This window comes from Siphateles boraxobius, unplaced genomic scaffold (genome assembly GCF_051911475.1).
Source record: "Siphateles boraxobius isolate OS27281-9 unplaced genomic scaffold, OSU_SipBor_1 8, whole genome shotgun sequence".
Classification (NCBI taxonomy): Eukaryota; Metazoa; Chordata; class Actinopteri; order Cypriniformes; family Leuciscidae; genus Siphateles; species Siphateles boraxobius.
The window spans coordinates 35,430,095-35,452,155 of record NW_027509208.1 but is presented as its reverse complement, the minus strand read 5'-3'; the positions used below and the strand labels follow the sequence as shown (position 1 = coordinate 35,452,155).

Here is a 22,061-nt window from a genome sequence, read left to right as displayed (position 1 = left end):
TTGTTCTCCTGCAGTGTTATTGACCTCTTTCCGTGGTTGAAAAACACTGATTGATCGAAAGTACGTATTTCGGTGGGTTGTACTGTATCTTTAATAAAAAGTAACAGATGATCTGTTTACTTGAACTGAGGCGCGCGATCTGTCACGTCATTTACAAGCACCAAAACAGTATTTATTGTCTGAATTTCGTTATAAAACCTGAGAGCTGATATTTTTTTCATATCAAAAGTAACCTGCTCTGTCTAGTCTGTCGGTGTCAGTGTCCTCTTTGCTCCGCGATTTTTCTCTGCGTGAGAAAATGGATGTGTGGCGCGAGACCGTGTGAAAGTGTCAATTGCGTGAGTCTCAAGCTGCTAAATGCGTGAGAGTTGGCAGCCATGCGGGGGATAAATAGTCGGCAGCGTTCCTCCTTCCGCCGTGCTTCTTCTCCATGTGAGGATTGTTTACATTAGACTAGAGTGCACACTGCATTCACACAGTGCTTATACATGTGATGTGGGGATTGTTTACATCAAAGTGCGCATGTGTTTTGCGCAGCATATAGGCATTGTTTTTTTAAGCGGTTGATGGAAAATAAGCTGATGCGCGTTCTAAAAATCTAAATTCGGATCTATTATTTTTCACGGTATTTCGAAGTCCCCGCGATAACAATATCGTGCATATTCATTACCGCGATTTATCGCATTACCGAATACCGGCACATGTCTAGTACCGAGGGACAGGGAGACCAGGCACAGTCAGGTTTAGAGTCTCAGGGAAGTGTGTTGAGCTTTTGTTAATGTTCTTTGGATGTGTGGCTGTTCAGCAGATGTGTACCAATGGCTCTCCAATTTACAGTTTGATCAGCCAATTTAACAAGTAATGCAACAACATTGCTATTAAATGTGCTATATAAATAAATAAAAGTTGAAGTTAAGTTCAAATTCCATTGTATTTTGGTGGCTTGATTGTGTAAACGATTTAAAAAACATTGCAATAAAAAAATGTAAAGGTTTAGAAGAATTTTTTGGTCAATTTAGTCAGCTTTTCATTGAACCACAAAGAAACTTTGAGAAGGATAATGGAACCATCTCCATGCTACAATCTCCATGCTACATTAATAATAGTGGTAAGGCTTTCGTCTCTGTACATATCCTTGCAAGTATTTTGCCTGTATGATTGGTGTCCCCTTCAAAAATTGCTCGAGAAATGTTATGTTTGTTCACTGACTCTCGTGTGTGTTCATGGGGTCTTTACAGTCACTTCTACTGTCCCTCTAATCTCTCATTTGTATAATACATAACTTATATTATATATAAATACACATACACACACACTTTATATATTTATATATATACACATACATACATACATATATATATATATATGTATATATATATATATATATATATATATATATATGCATATACATAATAACAAAGTATATCCACATGAAACCGAGAGGGCATTGAACTGCATGTTATTTTCTCGTGTCTCCAGCGAAGAATCAAACTGAAACTGAACTCACACTTACAGTCAGCGACTAACTACCTTTCTAAACAACAGGTTCACTAAAGCGCCAAGAGAGATTGTGAAGTTTTGGTAAAGTTTACTTACACGATTCCGTCTAGATGCGTCATAGTTTAAGAGTCTGTCTGCAGTGATGGGAACACGTGAAACTGCACGATGAAGCCAGCGCAACAATACCGGTTTCCGGTGCAGCCGGAAGTTTCAAAATACAGGTCTCTCTCATTCTTCACAGCAAACACATAAGGCTTGTTCGACTTCAACCGGCGCTGCACAGACCGATCGGTTGATGACATCAAAGTACCGCGAGAGCGATTAGAGAGCAGACGGCTCCTTATGTTTTTGAATAGCTCTCGCGGTACTTTGATGTCATCAACCGATCGGTCTGTGCAGCAACGGTTCAAGTCGAACAAGCCTCTCGTGATGGGCAGATCGAGGCTTCGTGAAGCAATGAAACAGTCGAAGCAAATGTGCCATTTTGTTTCGAGGCTTCGAATCAATCCGAAACCCGTCTCCACGGTGACACCTAGTGGTCACTTGCAGGTGTTGATCTGAAACAACCTTTACAAAGAGCTAATAAAAAAATGTGTTGTTTTTTTTTTTTATTATTGTATTTTTGTAATATATGAAGCTTGTAACCTGTAGTCTCTTCACATTGCATAATGTGATTTTGGTCATGAAAAATGAATATTAATAAAAATAAATCAAACCACAATGTCTCCCTTTCTTATAGATTTTTATTCAAAAATATTAATTTCTCTGCTGTTGAAGGACTCAGCCTACTTCTTTTTTTACAGATAATTTCTCCAGCCTTTGAAAAAATTCTCTCACAAGGGACACTTGTTGCTGGCATACAAAGATATTTTTTAGCTAGGACATACAAATGAGGAAAGATTACTGCTCTCTCTTTCCAGTAAGTTAGAGGATCATGAGTTCTGGTCAAAAACGCGTCGCTGAGGTATTTTTTCACTTCCACTGTGGCATCAGCTGTATGATTGTGTATCATCTGGGTCTCACGGATACGATTGTCAAAATGTTCCCATAAACTGTCTTGTGTTTCAACTGGTGTTGACGATGATGGGCCTGATGTTGACATTTGTGGTTCTGAATTAAAAGAAAACGGCAATTAGTAACAAATCATAAACTGACAACACATATGAAGTATAAATTTCATGAATCACATTACATAAGATAACATAGACTGAAACTCACCAGGAGTTGTGTTTGAACGCATCAGTGAAGCACACTCCAGTGTGATGTGCTTTTCAGCATCCAGGGCTTTGGCAGGATTTCCAAAAGCCACATTTTTAAACCTTGGGTCCAGCAGTGTAGCCAGTGCCAAGGCTCTAAAAGTCTCGTACCCTCCACATCTGGAGTGCAGACCTTCTTGTAGATGTGAGCCTATGAGCCAACACAAGAGAAAACCATATTAAGTAAAATAATGACAACAATATGAGAGTTATGGCCAATTACACGTATGGTCATTGTGTCCTACCTAATTGTACAGTTGATTCCTGCGTTGCATTTCCTTTTTTCTGTGCAAGCTTGTGCTGCAACATCCTGTACAATGGTATGAGCTTTGAAGCAGACACTCTCTGTTCCTCTGACATCTCTGTTGTTGCTAGTTTGAATGGTTGAAGAAGTGTCAATGACTGTTGAATAATGTCATACTCAAGACTTGTCAGGGGAGCAGTATCACTGTTTAAATTGGCAAGTGCAGCACCCAGTGGCTCACGTTGCTCATACAAGCGTTGTAGCATGTCGAATGTGCTGTTCCATCTCGTTTCAACCTCCTGTATCATTTTCAGACTTGGTCTGCCCATCAAGCTCTGCATCTCCACAAGCTTGTCCTTTGCTTTGCAGCTGGATCTGAACAACCCCACTATCTTTCTGGCTTTCTGGCGAATTTCATTGATGACTGGGGTTTGATCCAGGGCCTTTTTCACTATCAAATTCAAATTATGAGCAAAACATGGGACATGGCGAAGGTTGAGTAGCTGAGCACTTAGGATCATGTTGGATGCATTGTCAGTCACCATGCAGTGAACTTTGGAGGTTATTCCCCACTCAGCCATTAGCAAGGCTTTAGCCTCCATGAGATGCTGGGCTGTGTGGGTTTGGTAAAACCTCCTTACACCCAGTAAAACAGTTGCCATTGTTGCCTCTGGTGTTATGTAATGGCATGTTACACCAAGATATCCATCCATATTAATGGAAGACCACATGTCAGCCGTAAGGCTAACAAATTCCGCCTTTTGTAGGTCCTCCATTGTCTTCTCCTTGGTTGTGTTGTACCTTTCGCTGACCATTGTTTTAAGCACCTTCCGGGATGGGAGGACATAGCTTGGATCAAGCTTGTTCACAAAGGCCCTGAAACCCTCATCCTCCACGATGGTGAAGGGCTGCAGATCCTTCACCACCATGTTCAGAAGAGCCTCATCCAATTCCCTCTGTCTGCCTTTTAAAAGAGAAGATAAAACATACTTTCAGACAAATATATTGGAAAAATAGTAGCCTACCGTGAAAGTAGTCTACTGGTTCATTTGGAAACCTTCCTAAACAAAGTTATGTTATGAATATTTATGCTCAGTGTGCAGAGAAAGATAAAGTGCATTATAGAAATACAACAATTACAAAAAAACAAAATGATGTCTTGGCTGTAGATTGGGTACTCATATGTAGACATATAAAATGTATATTCACAAAGTATAATATTATATTGACAACATTTGTTTTTAAAGTGATTGGCAGTTGTGATTGGGATGTTAGGCATGTCTTAGTCCATGGCCTTTCTAAACAATGGCCCAACACTTAGTTATTATATTTCACTTATAATTAGCCTATATTTCAAACAATGAATACCTTGCTTAGATGGCCCAGCAGTGTCAGTAGCAGGCCTTGGTACAGGGGGAACACTACCATCCTCTGCACCCTGCAGAATGGCAGGATGAATGCTCCTCAAATGGCGCATCATGGATGATGTATTGTTGCAGTAGGCTAGCTGCCGATCACAATACACACATCTCACTTTATTTGGGGTTTCCAAATGGAAATGCTCCCACACCACAGATGTACGGCATCTCTTCTGTGGAGCCTCCATTTCTATCTATCTATCTATCTATCTATCTATCTATCTATCTATCTATCTATCTATCTATCTATCTATCTATCTATCTATCTATTTTATATGTAGCCTATCTATCTAATAATCTATATGTATCTGTAATATATGTATCTATCTATTAATCTATATATATATATATATATATATATATTTCTATCAATGCATCTATTAATGTGTCACTATATGTACTCTGTGTGTCTCTAAGTCAATGTGTAAATGTAAATTAAATCCTAAATATAACTAAACAAATCGCACTATAAATGTCACTATATCACCAAAAATCCGCTATCTCAAAACCAAACTCCTCTCACAAAAACCCACGATATGAAAATGCGTTGACAAAACTTTTATACTGTGTGATTCTGTGATTTGTTCCCGAACCGACCAATCAATGAAACCCTGATTCGGAGGAGCACTCCACCTGATGAAACACTTAAGGCTTGTTCGACTTGAACCGGCGCTGCACAGACCGATCGGTTGATGACATCAAAGTACCGCGAGAGCGATTAGAGAGCAGACGGCTCCTTATGCTTTCGAATCGCTCTCGCGGTACTTTGATGTCATCAACCGATCGGTCTGTGCAGCGCCGGTTCAAGTCGAACAAGCCTTTAGACGCTTCATTTGCGTGATTTTTTTTCCCAAACCACTTCAGTGGAAATCCCGCCCTGCAGCCGATTTAAAAGTTTTCATTGGTCATGTCAATCACTGTACTGATTGCCTACACCAAACACTGATCCCTAAACCTACCCGTCACTGTAACCTAAACCAATGAAATCGGCTGCAGGGCGGGATTTCCGCTGAAGTGGTTTGGGGAAAAAAATCACGCGCTTCATTTAGCCGTTGTCACGTGACGTGGGTGTTTTGAATCACGCTTCGGATCAGTGTTTCGAATCATCTTTGCTTCGGGATCTCGCAAAGCTTCGGAACGTCTGTTTCGCGCCAGCCATCCTTACAAACACAACGACATTCCGACTCCGAAACCAAGTTTTGGCTGATATACGCAAGTCAAGTCACCTTTATTTATTTAGCGCTTTTTACAATACAGATTGTTTCAAATCTCTTTACAGAGATAACAGGAAACAGGAAAATAAAGTTGTAATAATATTGTTAATTAAATAAATAAAATTATAAAATTAAATGTCCCCAACTAAATGGTAAATGGACTGCATTTATATAGCGCTTTAACAGACCCAATGGCCACCAAAGTGCTTTACATTATTGCCTCACATTCACCCATTCACTCACTCATTCATACACTAACGGAGGTGTCAGCCATGCAAGGCGCCATCGAGGAGCTGGGGTTAGGTGTCTTGCTCATGGACACCTCGTCACTTGGTCAGGTGGAACCGGGGATCGAACCACCAACCTTTCGGTTTGTAGACAACCTACATTAACGACTGAGCCACTGCCGCCCTGAGCAAGCCAAAATTCACTGATTATCCTCTGGTCAACGAACGAACAGTGTATGATTATGATTCAGGCAGCATTTACAGGTCAGAGGTCAAATTGGATTGTAACATTATACTATGCAGTTCATCTGTTTGAAGACCGGAGTCATCATGCGTATGCATAGATATAAACGTGTTTATATCTATGACGTGTATGCAGACGAGTTTGTTGAGGATCAGTGCCGATTGCTGTCGTGTCGATGAGGCCTTCACAGGGGAGAGTCTAATTGACACAGTAGCTAGGTCTTTCTCAATGTCAAGGAAGGATCCTCGGAAGCCGTTATTTCGAGGATGCTACGTCATCGACATCCGTCGAAGGACTGTTCCAATGTCGAGGATCCTCAGAATTTCAACCAAGGACTGAGTCCTTCGTTCGATAAAATATCACATACACAGGAAAGGATGCATATGTGTAGCCTTCGCGCTCTCAAATCACCCACAATCCTATGCGCCAGCTTTGCTATCTTGTGCAAAAAATAAAAAATGTCAGACGTTAGCGGAGACGGAGCAATAACGGGGCAATATGCTTGTAAATGTAAGTGACCATACATTTGTTATAACCGTTGTACATATAAGTAAAGCTTAATGTTTAAATGCCAGTACAAATTACTACCGTATTAATATTACAAATTATACAAATATATACAAATTACGTTATTGATGGCTAACTGAACCAGACCTGTCATTTAGCATGGTTACCGTCACCGGCATTTCTTTTATAAATAACTAGTTAAGTTGTACAAAGTAATTTAACATGGTTAGCAGAAGAGAATTCTTTTAAAAGCATTTAAAATCGTACTGGCCCCAAACTTTTGAACGGTAGTGTACATCACAACTTTTTGATCTTTTTGAATTTTTGCAGCGCCAAAAGCGGACCTTTTCTCTGACGTAATGACGCAATGACGTGCACTTGCTAGCCTGTTCCATTTACGTGTTCTCCGAATGCTAAAAAGGAGCCTCGCCTAGCCTCTGAAGGAAATGACTTGGAAGGATCAATCCTGGCTGTGTCCCAATGTGAAGGCTTTGTCCTTCGAAGGCCGTATTTGAAGGCCGATTGCGTCACAGCGGCGCGACAAAGGATGTCCCAATTCAAAGGTTGCATCTTCTTTTTTTTATTCTTTTTTTTTATTGAAATTCAATTTTACAGACAAAATAGGTATTGAACAAACAATATTAACTTACAATTCTCAGAGGGCAGACATAATTGAAAAACACAATAAGTAACAGCGATGAGGTCTCAAATCAAATATACAATCAAGAAGACAAAAAAATTAAATAAAACAATAATAAAATATGTAAAATAAATGAATAACATTTATGTAAAAGTAAGTCTTTGCAAGGGGTAAAGGAGTTAAAGTGCACTTGACTCATTGATAAAACTGGCTACTGTAGAAGCTTTCTCATTTGAAAGGTTGCAAAGTGCAAAAGCTTTAAGTTCATTAGTAAAATGAAGAAAGGACGGAGGGGTTTCAACAATCTGCATTTGTGAATGAAGTATTTAGCAAGTTCAAAAAGATTATTAACCAAGTTGTGCTGTGAACAATCTTTCTTCAGTACGCCAAACTTGATTTGTTTGTATTCAAGGGGGTTTACACATGTAATAATACATGACGGTTTACTGAACAAGTGAGACCAAAACAGCTTTGAGTGATTACAATAATAAAAAATATGTTCTGTTTTTTCAATATCAGTGTCACAAAATTGACAAGAGTTTTCTTCGATATCAAATTTAGAATTCAGGAATTCTTTAGATGGGTATATGTCATTTATAATTTTAAAATTAATTTCTTTCACTTTAGGGAGACTTTGAAAGGTAAGATAATTCATTCTCAATTCCTTCACCTCCTTTGAAAATATAGTAACGTTTAATTCTGTTTGGATGAAGTCTATCAAATAAAAACCCTTCTAATATATTCGTTGTTGTAATTATGATCTCTAATAGATAATTCACCCAGAGAAGGAGAGGGGGGGGAGAATGTTACAGAATAGTGAGAAAGAATCCCCTTTTTACCAGTAACACCATGTTTTTTTGGTATGGCATTTACAATCGTGTAAAATTCTTTAGGGTGACAAACAAATCCATGTTTCAAACAAAAATCATTGTAATTGCGAACATTACCATAGTTGTCTTTCATGTCCAACAGAGAAAAAATGTTATATTGAATCCAATTTTCATAAAATAAAGATTTGTTATGGTGTAAAATAAAGCGATTCCAAATACAAGTTTTGTGTGGACTGAAATTGTGGCAAAATGCTAACTTCCAATAAAGGAGAAATTGTTGATGGAATGGGGACAATTTAAGAGGTAATTTGTGCAACTCAAAATCACATCTAATCAGAAATTCCAAACCACCTACTTTCTCAAATATTGAAGAAGAAACAGTAAACCATAATCCATTTATATTACAAAGAAAAGATTTTAACCACTGGGTTTTCAAAACACTATTCATTATTTCTAAGTCAATAACATTTAATCCTCCTCCTTCGTAACTGTGAACTAAATAATTTTTGTTAATATAGTGATGCTTATTTTTCCAAATAAAGTTAAATATTGCAATGTTACATTCTTTTAGTAAGTGAGCTGGGATAGCTAGCGAGGAGGCTGGGTAAACAAACCTAGAGAGCAGTTCCATTTTGGTTAACAAAACTCTTCCAAAAATTGAGATATCTCTTTGTATCCAGTTGTTGAGAATAATTTTAGCTTTTGAAAGATTTTTAACAAAAATTTCTTGGACGCTTTGATTGCTATCTCTAGTAATAGTTATTTCCCTGTATTCTACAGATGTTTTTATCGGTATATTACATAAAGAGTTTTATTAGAGAATTAAATTCACATTTAATTAAGTGTAGGCCCGATGCTTTGAAGAACAGATTAATAAATTGGATGGCTTTTAGAAATTTGGTATTGGTCCTTTAAAAAGATCACTGTATCATCAGCTAATTGACTAATACCAATTTGTCTCCCAAATACATTAAATTTGCTGTTTTTATCTATCAAGATAGCAAGCATTTCTACCTCTAAGATAAATAGGAAAGGGGAAATGGGACATCCTTGTCTTATTCCTCGTGAAATGTTAAATCTTTGGGATGTTCCAAACGATAGTGAGATGGAACTATTGATGTCTATATATAACATTTTTATAAAATAAATAAATGTATTGCCAAAACCAAACTTTTCGAGGGAGTTATATGGAAGTAATATAATGTCAAATGTTTTTGAAATAAAAAGCCCGTTGAATTGCACTACTTGGGAAAAAAAATAGGCATTGCATTAACCATGCTTGCATTTTAATGCATTGTATTTTTAGGGTTTGCATTTTTATGGGCTGAAATTCAACATGGTTGAATATTTAAGCTGTGAATATTTCAATTAAAAACATTTCAAACACATTTTCATTATTAAAAATTCAATAATCCATATTCACCCTTCATATTTCACTTCCAAAATATTCTAACTGTTTAAAAATACAACCTATAATATTCAACAGGCAATTTTCGGTCCATTTTATTTCGCTTTGCAAATTCGCTTCTACAAATTCAGTGGTTCAAATTCGACAGTAAATTCAACATTGACGTCCAGGAACTGCAGGAAAAGCAGTAGATTGGCGAGCATACTCTCCATCTGCTGTTAGTCGACCTCACCATCAGATGGTGCAAAAGCGCTTGTTGTTGACGAAGACCAGCAAAATTAGAGCAAGTCATTCATCCATAAAACTCATTTACAGCAATGTAAGTTTATTTGTGATTATTGTGACGGCTGTTTTTGTTAAATTCGGTGCCTTCACGGTTACTTTTCCTGTGTAGCCTACATGCATATTTCTCTACCGTGAACGAGATCTTAATGTTATTCCCCGATGCGGATATACAGATCCAATGTTACATTTTTGAGGTTGACATATATTTCTCTTGGTTGTTTAGTTGCCTTAACTTTATATTGTGGCGATGTGCTGCATGCAGACTATTAGGGTTTCCCTCAATACTTCAGGATTCCCCTGCTGGACCTGTACAACGCTTAGGACTAGTGATGTAAAAGTCCAAACTCACAGGCAAGCAGAAGGACTCAGAATAACGCGCACAGCTGAGCGTTTCCCAGTGATAGACTGGCATAAAGATGGCTTGATGTTGGACATTCGCACATTTAGGGACCGTCTCTAAAGTTTATACGACTTTGGTACACACGTTTCTAACTTCAATAGCATTTGAATAGAACGACTTACAGTCATAAAACCAACTGTAAAGTGTTCATGTAGTGTCAGGCATAATGTGGACCCTTTGGATTTTTGATATTTATTCAAATAAATTTAGGTTTGCTGTTGAAGTTAGAAACGTACATGCCAATGTTGTATGCAACTTTAGAGACGGTCCCTAAATGTGCGAATGTCCAATGTCAAGCCAATTTTACATTTAATCATTTAGCAGACGCTTTTATCCAAAGCGATTTACAGTTAAACTAACAATATATATATATATATATATATATATATAGAGAGAGAGAGAGAGAGAGAGAGAGAGATAGAGAGAGAGAGAGAGAGAGAGAGAGAGAGAGAGAGAGAGAGAGAGAGGGAATAGAATAGAAAGTGTTAGTATTAATTGATCAAGTGTTGATTTTATGCCAGTATATCACGAAACGCTCAGCATGAAACTTTGCGCGTAAAGTTTACAATCTGAGTCCATCTTCTTGCCTGTAACCTATATAGCCTTACAGCCTACATCCCCAATAAGGTGCAAGAGTGGTCTTTCATATCACTGTATGTGTTAAGCGTTTGTCCCAACGGAAAGGGAATCCTTGAGTATGAGGTATTGAGGGAAACCGCTTATCCTGTTCATGGTAGAGAAAGCCGATGACATGTAGAATACACAGGGAAAGTAACAATGAAGTTATTGAATGAAACGTAAACACAGCTTTTGTGTGTTTATCATCTTTTCCGCATATACTGTCACAGATAATCATTTCCATTTTATGAATGAATGTCTTCGTCAACAACAAGCACTTTTGCACCATCTGATGGTGAGGTCGACTAACAGCAGATGGAGAGTATGCTCGCCAATCTACTGCTTTTCCTGCAGTTCCTGGACGTCAATGTTGAATTTACTGTCGAATTTGAACCACTGAATTTGTGGAAGCGAATTTGCAAAGCGAAATAAAATGGACCGAAAATTGCCTGTTGAATATTATGGGTTGTATTTTTAAACTGTTTGAATATTTTGGAAATGAAATATGAAGGGTGACTATGGATTTTTGAATTTTTTAATAATGAAAATGTGTTTGAAATGTTTTTAATTGAAATATTCACAGCTTAAATATTCAACCATGTTGAATTTCAGCCCATTAAAAATGCAAGCCCTAAAAATGCAATACATTAAAATGCAAGCATGGTTAATGCAATGCCTATTTTTTTCAAGTAGTGCAATTCAACAGGCTTTTTATTTCAAAAACATTTGACATTATTTTACTTCCATAGAGTTAAATATGAAATTATGTTCAATCGTATCAAATGCTTTCCTGAAATCTAAAAAAAAAGTATATATCCGTCACCCTCAATCCATTTGCTATAATCCAAAATGTCTAAGATTAATCTGATGTTGTTATGTATTGATCTGCCTTTTATAAAACCAGACTGTGATTCACTAATTATGTGATTCAAGTTTTTCTTGAGCCTATTGGAAAATATATGAGCTAGAATTTTATAATCACAGTTCAGTAGAGTGATAGGACAAAGGTTATCTATATGTTGTGCGTCTTTACCTGGTTTGGGGATGAGAGTGATTAAACCCTGTTTCATAGTCGAAGATAGGGAGTTATTTTGGATACACTCGAGAAAGGCTTGAAATAATAGTTCTCTCAAATCTTCCCTAAAGAATTTATAAAATTCTGAAGAGAGGCCATCAGGGCCTGGGGATTTCCCTGCAGATAATTTATCTATTGCTTTATCTAATTCCTCTATTATAATGTCAGCCTCGCATAAGTCTCTAAATTCCTGGTCTAGCTGCTGTATGCTAGTATGTATATTGTCAAAGAGAGTATTATAGTCTGATGCAGAGAATGATGAGCTATATAAGGAACTATAGAACTGAAAAATCTCTGAGGAAATCATTTTAGGCCAGGTATTTTCAACTCCATTCACATAAAGAGAATGTATGGCGTTTTTCTCCTGTCGCCTTTTTTCAAGTCTACAAAAATAATTATTACTTTTTTCCCCTTTCTCTATCCATTTTGCTCTAAATCTTACATATGCTCCTTTAGCTTTTTGAATATATAAATGATCATTTTTGGATTGCAAGGATAGAATTTGTGATTTGGTTTCATTGTCCATTTCACTTTTATTACATAAATTGTTTATTTCTATTGTCAATTCTAACTCCAATTGTGTTCTGGCCTTACTTAAATTTTTACTGAATTGTATAGAAAATTCTCGAATCTTGCATTTTAAATATTCCCATTTACTTATGAATGAGGTAAGGTCCTTAAACTATGCTACATCATTAATTATAGATTTAATTTGCGAGCAAAATTTTTTCAATAAATCGGTATTGAATTTCCAGTAACCCTTGTTACATGATTCTCTTTTGCCCGAGTAGAAGGATATAAAGATGCAAAAGTGATCGGTCAAAGCCGCAGATATTGAGATATCTTTGATAAAGCCAGATAGGTTAGATGAGGTTAACCAATAATCTATTCTCGATTTGGAAGTCCCATTGGCTTTGAACCAGGAAAATTCCTTAAGATTTGGATTCCCATCCCTCCAAGCATCTACTACATTATTATTCAAACAAAAATTAAGAAGGTAAGGATTTGGGTGAGAAGTGTTAAATTTGGGCGGAAAACGATCTAATGCTTCATCCATAACCATGTTGAAATCTCCTCCTATTATAATATTATCAGTTAGATACACACGTTTGAATTCAACCAAAGAGTCAGAACTTTCAGATAGTAATTTGTTGTTTAGGGGAACACTATTGTAGCCATATACATTGAATAAAATAAACCAAACCTCATTAATGTTCAAAACAATTGAAGCCCAGTGGCCATTTGAATCTGTCTTAACCTTTATAATTTTGCCTGGTAGGTTGTTGAATAGTATTGCCACTCCTGCAGAATGAGTAGAAGCATGGCTGAAGATGATTTTGTCCCCCAATTGACTTGTCCAGAACTTCACGTCATCAGGGTTGGAGTGTGTTTCTTGCAAAAATATACAGTTTGAGTTTTTGTTTTTGCAAAAAAGAAAGAAAGCTTTTCTTTTGATAGAGTTACGGAGACCCCTTGCGTTTAGAGAAATACAGGAAAATTGTGATTTCACTGAGAACATCTAAAGGAACAAGAAAATAAATAAGAAAAAAAGAAATAAGAAAAGGCAACCAGTCAAATGAGTAGTGTAACGTTCTCTATAGAACACAAAACGTATCCCCCTTAACACCTCTTGCACGCGCAAGGGAAGATGAATTGGAAAGTTATTGAAATCAACTGTCCGTAACAATCCGGCTACCCTCTATGTAACCATAGGGACCACAGTATGCTTTCTTCCCAGCAGCTCTTGCCTCACTAATCCTCGGTCACAGTGCAGCGCGGGCTTCTCGATCTCCTTTGGATAAATCTTCGGTGAACTTTATTCCCCTGAACTTACAGACGAGACTTTGGTGGAGCGCCAGAACTCGTCTCTGTATTTTCGCATACAGAACTGAATGATCACCTGCCTGGATTTATCCTTAATTTTGGGACCAACACGGTGGACTGTATCCATGGCACGATGTCTTCAAGTTTGTGCTGCATGTGTGGAGCAATTTCGGCTAACAATGAGACGACTTCTTTTCGGATATCTTCACCTGCTATTTCTTTCATTCTGATAACTCTGAGGTTCCATCTTCTTTTGTAGCGTTCAAGCTCCGACATGCGGCTTATCAGATCTGCATGTGATGTGATAATAGAGGTGAGTTGCTTGTCAAACAAGTAGATTCTAGTTTTACAGTCCTTTATTTCCGCCAAGTTGAATTCCACAGCTTTTGTCAGGTTAACGAACATTAGACTGTTCTCAGTAATCTTCTGCTCAATGTTGCTCAGCTTCCCGTCTTGTAGGTCAAATCTGGCAACCAAGGTTTCCAAAAGCGCGGAGTTTGAAATTTCGGGGATCTCTTCACCTTTTTGTTTCTTGGCTGAGGCTTTAGTTGGGGTGTTCTTTAAGGAGGAAGATTCTTTGCATTTCTCTTTGTGATCAAGGTGGTCGACTTCCTTGACGTATTCGTGTTCAGCTAGAGCACCCGAGGTTTTTACAGCTTTCTGTCCTCCTGGGATAACTATCTTTGGGTGGTTGGATGTCTTTTTTGCTGACATAGTCTATACTCACTGATACACAACAATTGGGATGGTAAAAGGTTGAAAATTATCATAAGATTCCAAATTTGCTGGAGAGCCGAGATAACCACATGTGCTTAGCCCGCCATCTTGTCGTTCAGGCAGCATCTTTGAATGCCGCATTTGAAGGACGATTGCGTCACCACGGCGCGATCATAGACAGTAAATGAAATGGACACAGCTACCCCATTGATTTCAACGGAGAATACTGAAGCCCGATTATTGCACTTCCTGTCTGATGGCTGAGCGACTGCGCAGGCTCAAACTGAGCTTGACGACAGTCTGAACGTTGTAAATCTTCTAGTAGCTGTGGCAAGTGAAATCTGAGTCACCTAATTCCTCAAAAACAATGTTGAAATATTTTGTCCCGTTGTTTTCATGGACTCTCTATCTATGGGATTCTCCCTTGACTTTATGCCTCTATGCCCCCCCGATTGCCTCATAGACCGTAAAACATTGCCTGCGAGCTTCTCCTCCTGTCTATACGGTAATGTCTCTATTGTGCGACATAAAGTCGCGTGGTTATGACGCAATCGTTAGCCTGTTTTTAACAAAAACGGCTTCTACGGGGCCATAACGTAAGATACTAAGTAATGGAGCCTTTTATACATTGTCGTGTTTCTTTAGAAAAAAATAATGGACAAATTAAGTCTTTGGACGCCTCAGATGTAAAGTTATTCGCTGTCAAAGTGACGCCAAAATGAATGGGAGTCAATGGAATGCTAACAGCAGGTGAAGTTCTGCTACAATGGCGGCTCCCGCGAGGCTTCAGTTTCCGTCTGATGGATTACCCCCTTGGGTGCGATGAAGGCTGTCCCAATTCAATTCTCCACCCTCCGAAGGCCGGTTGCGTCATCGCGGCGCAACGAAGGCTACCCTGATTCAAAAGCGACGCCAAATACACCCTTCGTTTCCCCATGAAAGGAACATAGAGAGTAAAAGAAATGGACACAGCGACCCCCTTGATTTCAACGGAGAAAACTGAAGCCCGATTAAAGCACTCACTTCCTGATGGCTGAGAGTTCTGCGCAGGCTCAAACTGGGCTTGACAACAGTCTGACAGTTGTAAATCTTCTAGTAGCTGTGCGAAGACAAATCTGAATCACCCAGAGCCATAGAGAGAAAGAGTTGCGACACTAAAATAAAACACACACCCAAGTACTTTTTAAGCTGTTATTGCATTATTGCATTTTGTTAATGTCAGTTTTGCATTTGGAGAAGCAGGGTGACAACAAAATACTGTATATTACTTAAATAAGTTTTAGGCTATATTTTTGGAGGGAAACGCTTAGTGTTCATGTTCGCATGGGGAGTAGCACTGGCTTTAGCGGCTCTAACTTAACTTTTCCATATCATTCATCTGATGATGGACGTCTCATGATATTTATTTTAGCACAACTGGGCTGTATTAGGCTATGGATTCCCGTGATTTTGCTTATAAATTCCGATTCAGCCATTAGCCTACCTTCATGATCACGCAAAGAGGTCAGCCGTGGCAGAATTAAGTACAGCCAACACGTTACATAATGAAAAGTTAGTATATCCCAAAAAAATTTAATTAAATAAAAGTTGCAATAAAGGTGGTAGCGATTCATTACCGAACTCTTATTGTCACAGCTGACGAAGTCACGCTAGCTAACTAGCTAGCAGTCAGTGCTTGAAAATTGGTTGAAACAACCAACATAAATTATAAATAATTATGCTGTGCATGTACAAATGAAGACCAGTATAAGCATCGCAAACGGCCTCTGATACAATATAGACAGTTGACAATTCAAAAGAGGTTGATATTTCAGAAACTTACGTTACCTCTGGAACAACTCGACGCACAGCATTCACCACTCAAAACTCAGCCAACACGTCACATAATGAAAAGTTAGTATATCCCAAAAATTAAATTAAATAAAAGTTGCTATAAAGGTGGTTGCGATTTATTAACAAACTAATTAGATGCTACCTTCACAGTTGGCAAAGTCGCACTAGCTAACTAGCAAGCAGGCAATGGTAGAAAATTTGTTAAAACAACCAAGATAAAATATAAATAATTACGCTGTGCATATACAAATGAAGACAAGTATAAGCATCGCAAAGGGCCTCTGATACAATATAGACAGTTGATAATTCAAAAGAGGTCGATATTTCAGCAACTTACCTCTGGAACAACTCGACGCGCAGCAATGTAAGTGAATGGAGTCCAACGCACAAAATACAGTGTTTGGAACTAATCCGATCTTCAAATCCCGGAAGTAGGCGGTTAAAAGCGCCGCCATTTTTCACAACGGAGGTCTATGGGAGTGTCGCAACTCTTTCTCTCTAAGGCTCTGGAATCACCTAATTCCTCAAAATCTTTGTTGAAATATTTTGTCATGTTGCTTTTATGGACTCTCTATCTATGGGCTTCTCCCTTGACTTTATGCCTATATGTCCCCCCGATTGCCTCATAGACAGTAAAAGATTGCCTGGGAGCTTCTCCTCCAGTCTATATGGTAATTTCTCTATTGTGCGACAGAAAGTCGCGTGGTTATGACACAATCGTTAGCCTATTTTTTCAAAAACAGCTTCTACGGGGCCATAACGTAAGATACAAAGTAATGGAGCCTTTTATACATTGTCGTGTTTCTTTAGAAATAAATAATGGACAAAAGAAGTCTTTGGACGCCTCAGATGTAAAATTATTCGCTGTCAAAATGACGCCAAAATGAATGGGAGTCAATGGAATGCTGACAGCAGGTGAAGTTCTGCTACAATGGCGGCCCCCGCGAGGCTTTAGTTTCCGGCTGATGGATTACCCCCTTGGAAAGGAAGGATACATAAATTGATCCTTAGCGGCCTATCCTACCCCATAAGTCATTGCGCGCCAGTGACGACAGCATTTTTTTTTTTTTTTTTAAACGACGGATGATTTTTCTTGTCGCCTAGCAACTGTGACAGCTACCGATGACTAGCGGGAGTAACATTTGAACTGTCCTTTTTTTGATATTCAACTGGGTTTTATATTCATGTATTACGGAGCCCGGTTATGGTGCTTTTACACTGCATGGTACGGTACGGCATGGTTCGGTACGGCACGCTTTGGCGCTTTTCCACTGCATGGTACGGTACGGCTCGGCTGGGTACGGCTCACTTGTGGCGCTTTTCCACTGCATGGTACGGTACAGTATGGCTTGCTTCGGCTCGCTTTAAAAGGTACCACCTCTGTTGAGGTTCCAAGCGTACCGTACCGATACTAAAATGTGACGTGAAAACAGTGCAGATCACTGATTGGTCAGAATCGACAGAATCGTAACTACCAGCGCCATTGTATTTGCGAGACATCAAACCCGCTAGATTTAAATAGTCAGTAACAGCCACCGCTTTAGGCAGGTTTTAAAACTACTTCCTTGAAGAAAAAAAACTTCCAAAAAAGAAATGGCTGAATCGTGGTCATTGGACAATAAATGCAGACGTTCCTCTCGTTGTTTACCGAGGAACGGATAAACTAACGATCAGTCATAATCCCACCGACTTTGAAGCGGCACTAACTGCAGTGGAACTCCCTCAGTTTAACAAATCGTGCCCACTGATCTGCGCTCTCAGATTTGTAAACCGTGCCTTCAGTTTTTGCAATCTGTACCCACAAATTCATAAACCGTGCACGCTTTCGCAATCCGCTCCCAGGGGTTTGTAAAACTCGCACAAGATTTTGACGCATATCCAAGTATTTGTGCGAAGTGCGCACTGCATGGCACGGAGTCTTGCATTTTCCTATCAACAGTGGAAACAACTTAAAATACTCTATCATTTCTGTTCATACAGAAAAGAATAATACATCATTCGCAACTAATTATATCTGTCCAAACTCACAATAATAACAAAATGTGCTTTTGTAAAGTAAAAGAAAACCCTCTAACCTCGCCGTGAACTGGAGTGCGTCTCATAAATGAACTGAAACAAAATATAGCTTACTTCTTTTAACTTTATTCAAGACATAAATGTCCATAGAGACAACACAGTACAGATATATAGATGTAAAAAACAATACAAAACAATTAAGAAAGGTGTCGGATGAGGCATCATTAGTGACAGGCTTCAGGTCCAATGTTTCCAAAAACAAGATGTATACCTTGTGTCACTCTTAGAAACATCAGCTGTGGACACAATGATCATATTCTTAGACCCTGTCAGTCTGCACATGAATCTATACATAAAATGTCCTAAAACAGCATTAAAAGTGGGCACATAAATTAGACACAAACATTTTACTGGCACTACCTCACCTAGGAATTTTAAGCACAATTCTCAGTGCATCATTATAAGCCACCTCAAGTTTTTTCATTTTCAACTCACTAAAATTACACCACAGGTGGGCAGTATACAATGGAGTGCAATATGTTTTGAACAGAGAGATTTTAACATCAGGAGTGCACATGTGGAATTTGCGTCCCAGCATGTTTGCCTGCCCATACAGTTTTCCACACTGACGCTGCACATCATCATCATCATCATCATCATCACAGAGGTCATCTCTTATCACATGTCCCAGATATTTAACTTTCTTTACAACCTCTAGTGGTTCACCTGCCAATAAGAACAATGGATAGACACAATTCATATCCTCCTTGGTTCTGGCGATCAGTACCACACTCTTCATTGAGTTAAATTTTAAATCAAATATTAGTCCATATTGGGAGCATATTCTAAGAAGTTGCTGCAGACAAGCACTGGAGGGAGACAGTACCACCAAATCATCAGCATAAAGCATATGATTAATGAGACTATCCCCCACCAAAGCAGCCAGTTCTACAGCCCTTTAACTCTCTAGATAAGTTATCCATGTACAGATTGAATAGTAGCGGAGACAGAATTCCGCCCTGCCGCACTCCATTGGAGACATAGAAAGGTGTTGACAAACTCTTCCTCCACCTGACTTGCATAGTTTGGTGAGAGTACCAAAACTGCAGTATCCTGATTAGGTAAGTGGGGACACCACGCTCATGCAGTTTGCCAAACAGTTTCCCATGATTGATACGATCAAAAGCCTTTGACGCATCCAGGAAACGCATAAAGACTGTTCTATTGCGTGATCTGTACCTATGCACAGTTTCTTTAAGTGCATAAATTCACAGATCAGTTCCATGCTTGTTCTTAAAACCAAACTGATTATCTGTTGACACTTTGTATTCTGCAAGCCTATTAATAAGGATCCCTTCTAGTACCTTAGATAGTGTACTAGCAAGTGCAATAGGTCTATAGTTATCTATATACTAGTTATTTTACCAGTCTTATTTTTAACTACAGGTAGTAACAAGATAGATAACATAGATCCAGGAAGTATGCCATGCTTCATTAACCCAGAGAAACATAGAGCAAGTAAAACTGAGATACTTTGACTAGCGTATTTCAGATGTTCTGCTGTTATTTTATCCCGCCCACAGGCTTTGTTCATATTAAGTTTGTCAGTAGCATAACATACTTCCTCTGGCCTGATAACTACACCATCACTGTGTAACTACACCATCACCAACTACACCTTCACAGCTCTGCAATGTTTTCAGGTTCAGTAATACCATCAATACTATTAAGGCAGTGGCATTTTGCTGTTGTTAACCACTTTCACCTCCTTCCAGAACTCATAAACATTATTAGTTTGCAATTTTTCGTACACAACAACATACACAAATATGACCCACAGACAAGGTATATCTTTAAAACTATTGTTTCATAACAGTCCTTTCTTCTAAATTATATTTTTAATCTCCATGGCGTCTCCATGGCTGTACTGGACGTAGATCCTGCTGTTTTTAAAGGTAAGTCATGTGTTTGCATGAATACTCTCCAAAACGGGCATTTATACATAATGCTGTGTATTTGTCCATTCAGACGCGAAAGAGAGCTCAATTCAGTCCTTGCGATATTCTCACAACTGTATGTTCTGTAAAGACATAACTGTAAAAGAGAATGTCCCAAGGCTACAACTATTTAACTGTATAGATTAGTTAGTTATAAATAAACACATTCTCCCCCCTCACTATCTTCCTCTCTCTAGCATCCTGCAAGACGTATTTTGAAACTGTTAGAAGGGGTTACAGGATGGCCCAAGATGAGAACAAAGACAAGATGGAGGACAGCAGGATCATTGTGCGCATGAGACAAAGAAAAAGAAGAGTAAGTGTAAATAAATATAAATCTCAGTAAAAGACTCAGCCTGGGAGAGGCTCCCATCCCAACCAATTTGATATTTTCAGTGGTTTAATTACTTTTTTCCCTCCTATTTTGCAGCTGCTGAGCAGCAGGACTGCCGTTCTCCAGACAAGAGGAAGAGGCAGCTATCTGGAAGACTACAACAGTTGACCACATGTCTGAAGAGGAGGATGCTATCTTGGATGGAAAGTCAGTGTGGGTTGTTCGGCCTCCAACCCGCAGTACAGTTTTGTCTGCGCTGTGTGGGGTGCTACAAAAAAGACTGGAAGCAGACCAGAAGTACTTGGGAACTCATCATGCACGAGTTGGTGCAGATCGAGTCGCGGTGGAGACCACAGAAGCTGGCCTGTGAATTATTTTAGTATTACGCATCTAAATATTATTCTATAGTATAATTTGAATATTCTGTTGTTTTTTTTATATATAGTATTATTTATATTATAAAGTATTATTTATAGATTGTATTATATATAATTCTATATAGTTTTCTATATATATATATACTGCATTTATATATTCTATACAATTCCATATTGTTATCTATTTATAAATTGTATTATTTATATATTGTACTATTTATATATTCTAAAGTATTTGTATGTTATATTGTTTTCTATATATTATACACAGACCTTATATATTATATGGGGTTATATATTGTATGACTAATAGTAAAGTGTATTCTGTGCTAATGTATTTTTATTTATAGAATTTTGAATGTGTGTGTATATATATGTCATGCGCCCAGTGTCATTTACAAATAATAAAAATAACAAACTCAACTTTGTCTATCTGATTGTCTTGACATTATAACCATGAACACCAATGATAATAAATATTAATAATGAGTAATAATAAACCCAAATGAGGCCATAAACTGGACCAATAGTGTGGGGGTTTAGAGGAGGGAAAAAGCATTGAGCAGCCAATCCTATGTAAGACCTCTGACCAATTGAAGGAGGCCACTGCCTTGTGTCCCAAAGGTGTGAAATGCTAATATTCCCTTGCATTGACCCCGACCGGGGGATTATTCACCATGGTAACTGATGGCCCTTAGTGGCTCCCTGCTGTGCCCCAAACTTGGTACATATCCAGGAGTATTCGGGATTGTGTGACGGGACAGCAAACTCCCGTACACACACGTTTATTTGTGGAGTACACAGGAGTACTCAGGAGTTTTACATGCCCGATTACAGCTCTTTTCACGCAGTGTAAACAGTTCACAATTCTATCATACATTACACATAGGTCATTATTGTAACTTACATTCTTACAGCTGCTATCCACACACATAATTGCATCAACAGGTAACTCAATACTTCTCAAGTGCACATCAGTCAATAACTTGTAATATTGCAAGTCGTTTTCTGTGAGCCTTGTCCAGTCCAGTATCTCACCTGATTTATGGCTGTCACTATAGACAAGCTCAGGTAGACCCTTAATATTTATTAGCATA

At 38.4% G+C, this 22,061-nt stretch overlaps 2 protein-coding genes across 2 annotated transcripts in view; both read right to left on the bottom strand.

Annotated features, from left to right (window-relative positions):
• The window catches only part of rpf2 (ribosome production factor 2 homolog), a 29,450-nt gene extending 27,754 nt beyond the window's left edge, over positions 1–1,696 (bottom strand). Inside the window, exon 1 of the mRNA XM_077220595.1 lies at positions 1,597–1,696. Within this exon, the coding sequence (XP_077076710.1) occupies positions 1,597–1,619 (23 nt within the window). The 5' untranslated portion in view covers positions 1,620–1,696. The remainder of the gene's footprint in view (positions 1–1,596) is intronic.
• A 537-nt stretch (positions 1,697–2,233) lies between these two features.
• Positions 2,234–14,404, bottom strand: LOC143729385 (E3 SUMO-protein ligase ZBED1-like). Its single transcript, XM_077220614.1, has 4 exons — positions 13,900–14,404; positions 3,002–3,964; positions 2,719–2,907; positions 2,234–2,610 (listed from the first exon to the last, which is right to left on the bottom strand). The coding sequence occupies exons 1-4, from the start codon at positions 14,402–14,404 to the stop codon at positions 2,234–2,236; spliced, it is 2,034 nt and encodes a 677-aa protein (XP_077076729.1).
• Between the last annotated feature and the right edge of the window lie 7,657 nt (positions 14,405–22,061).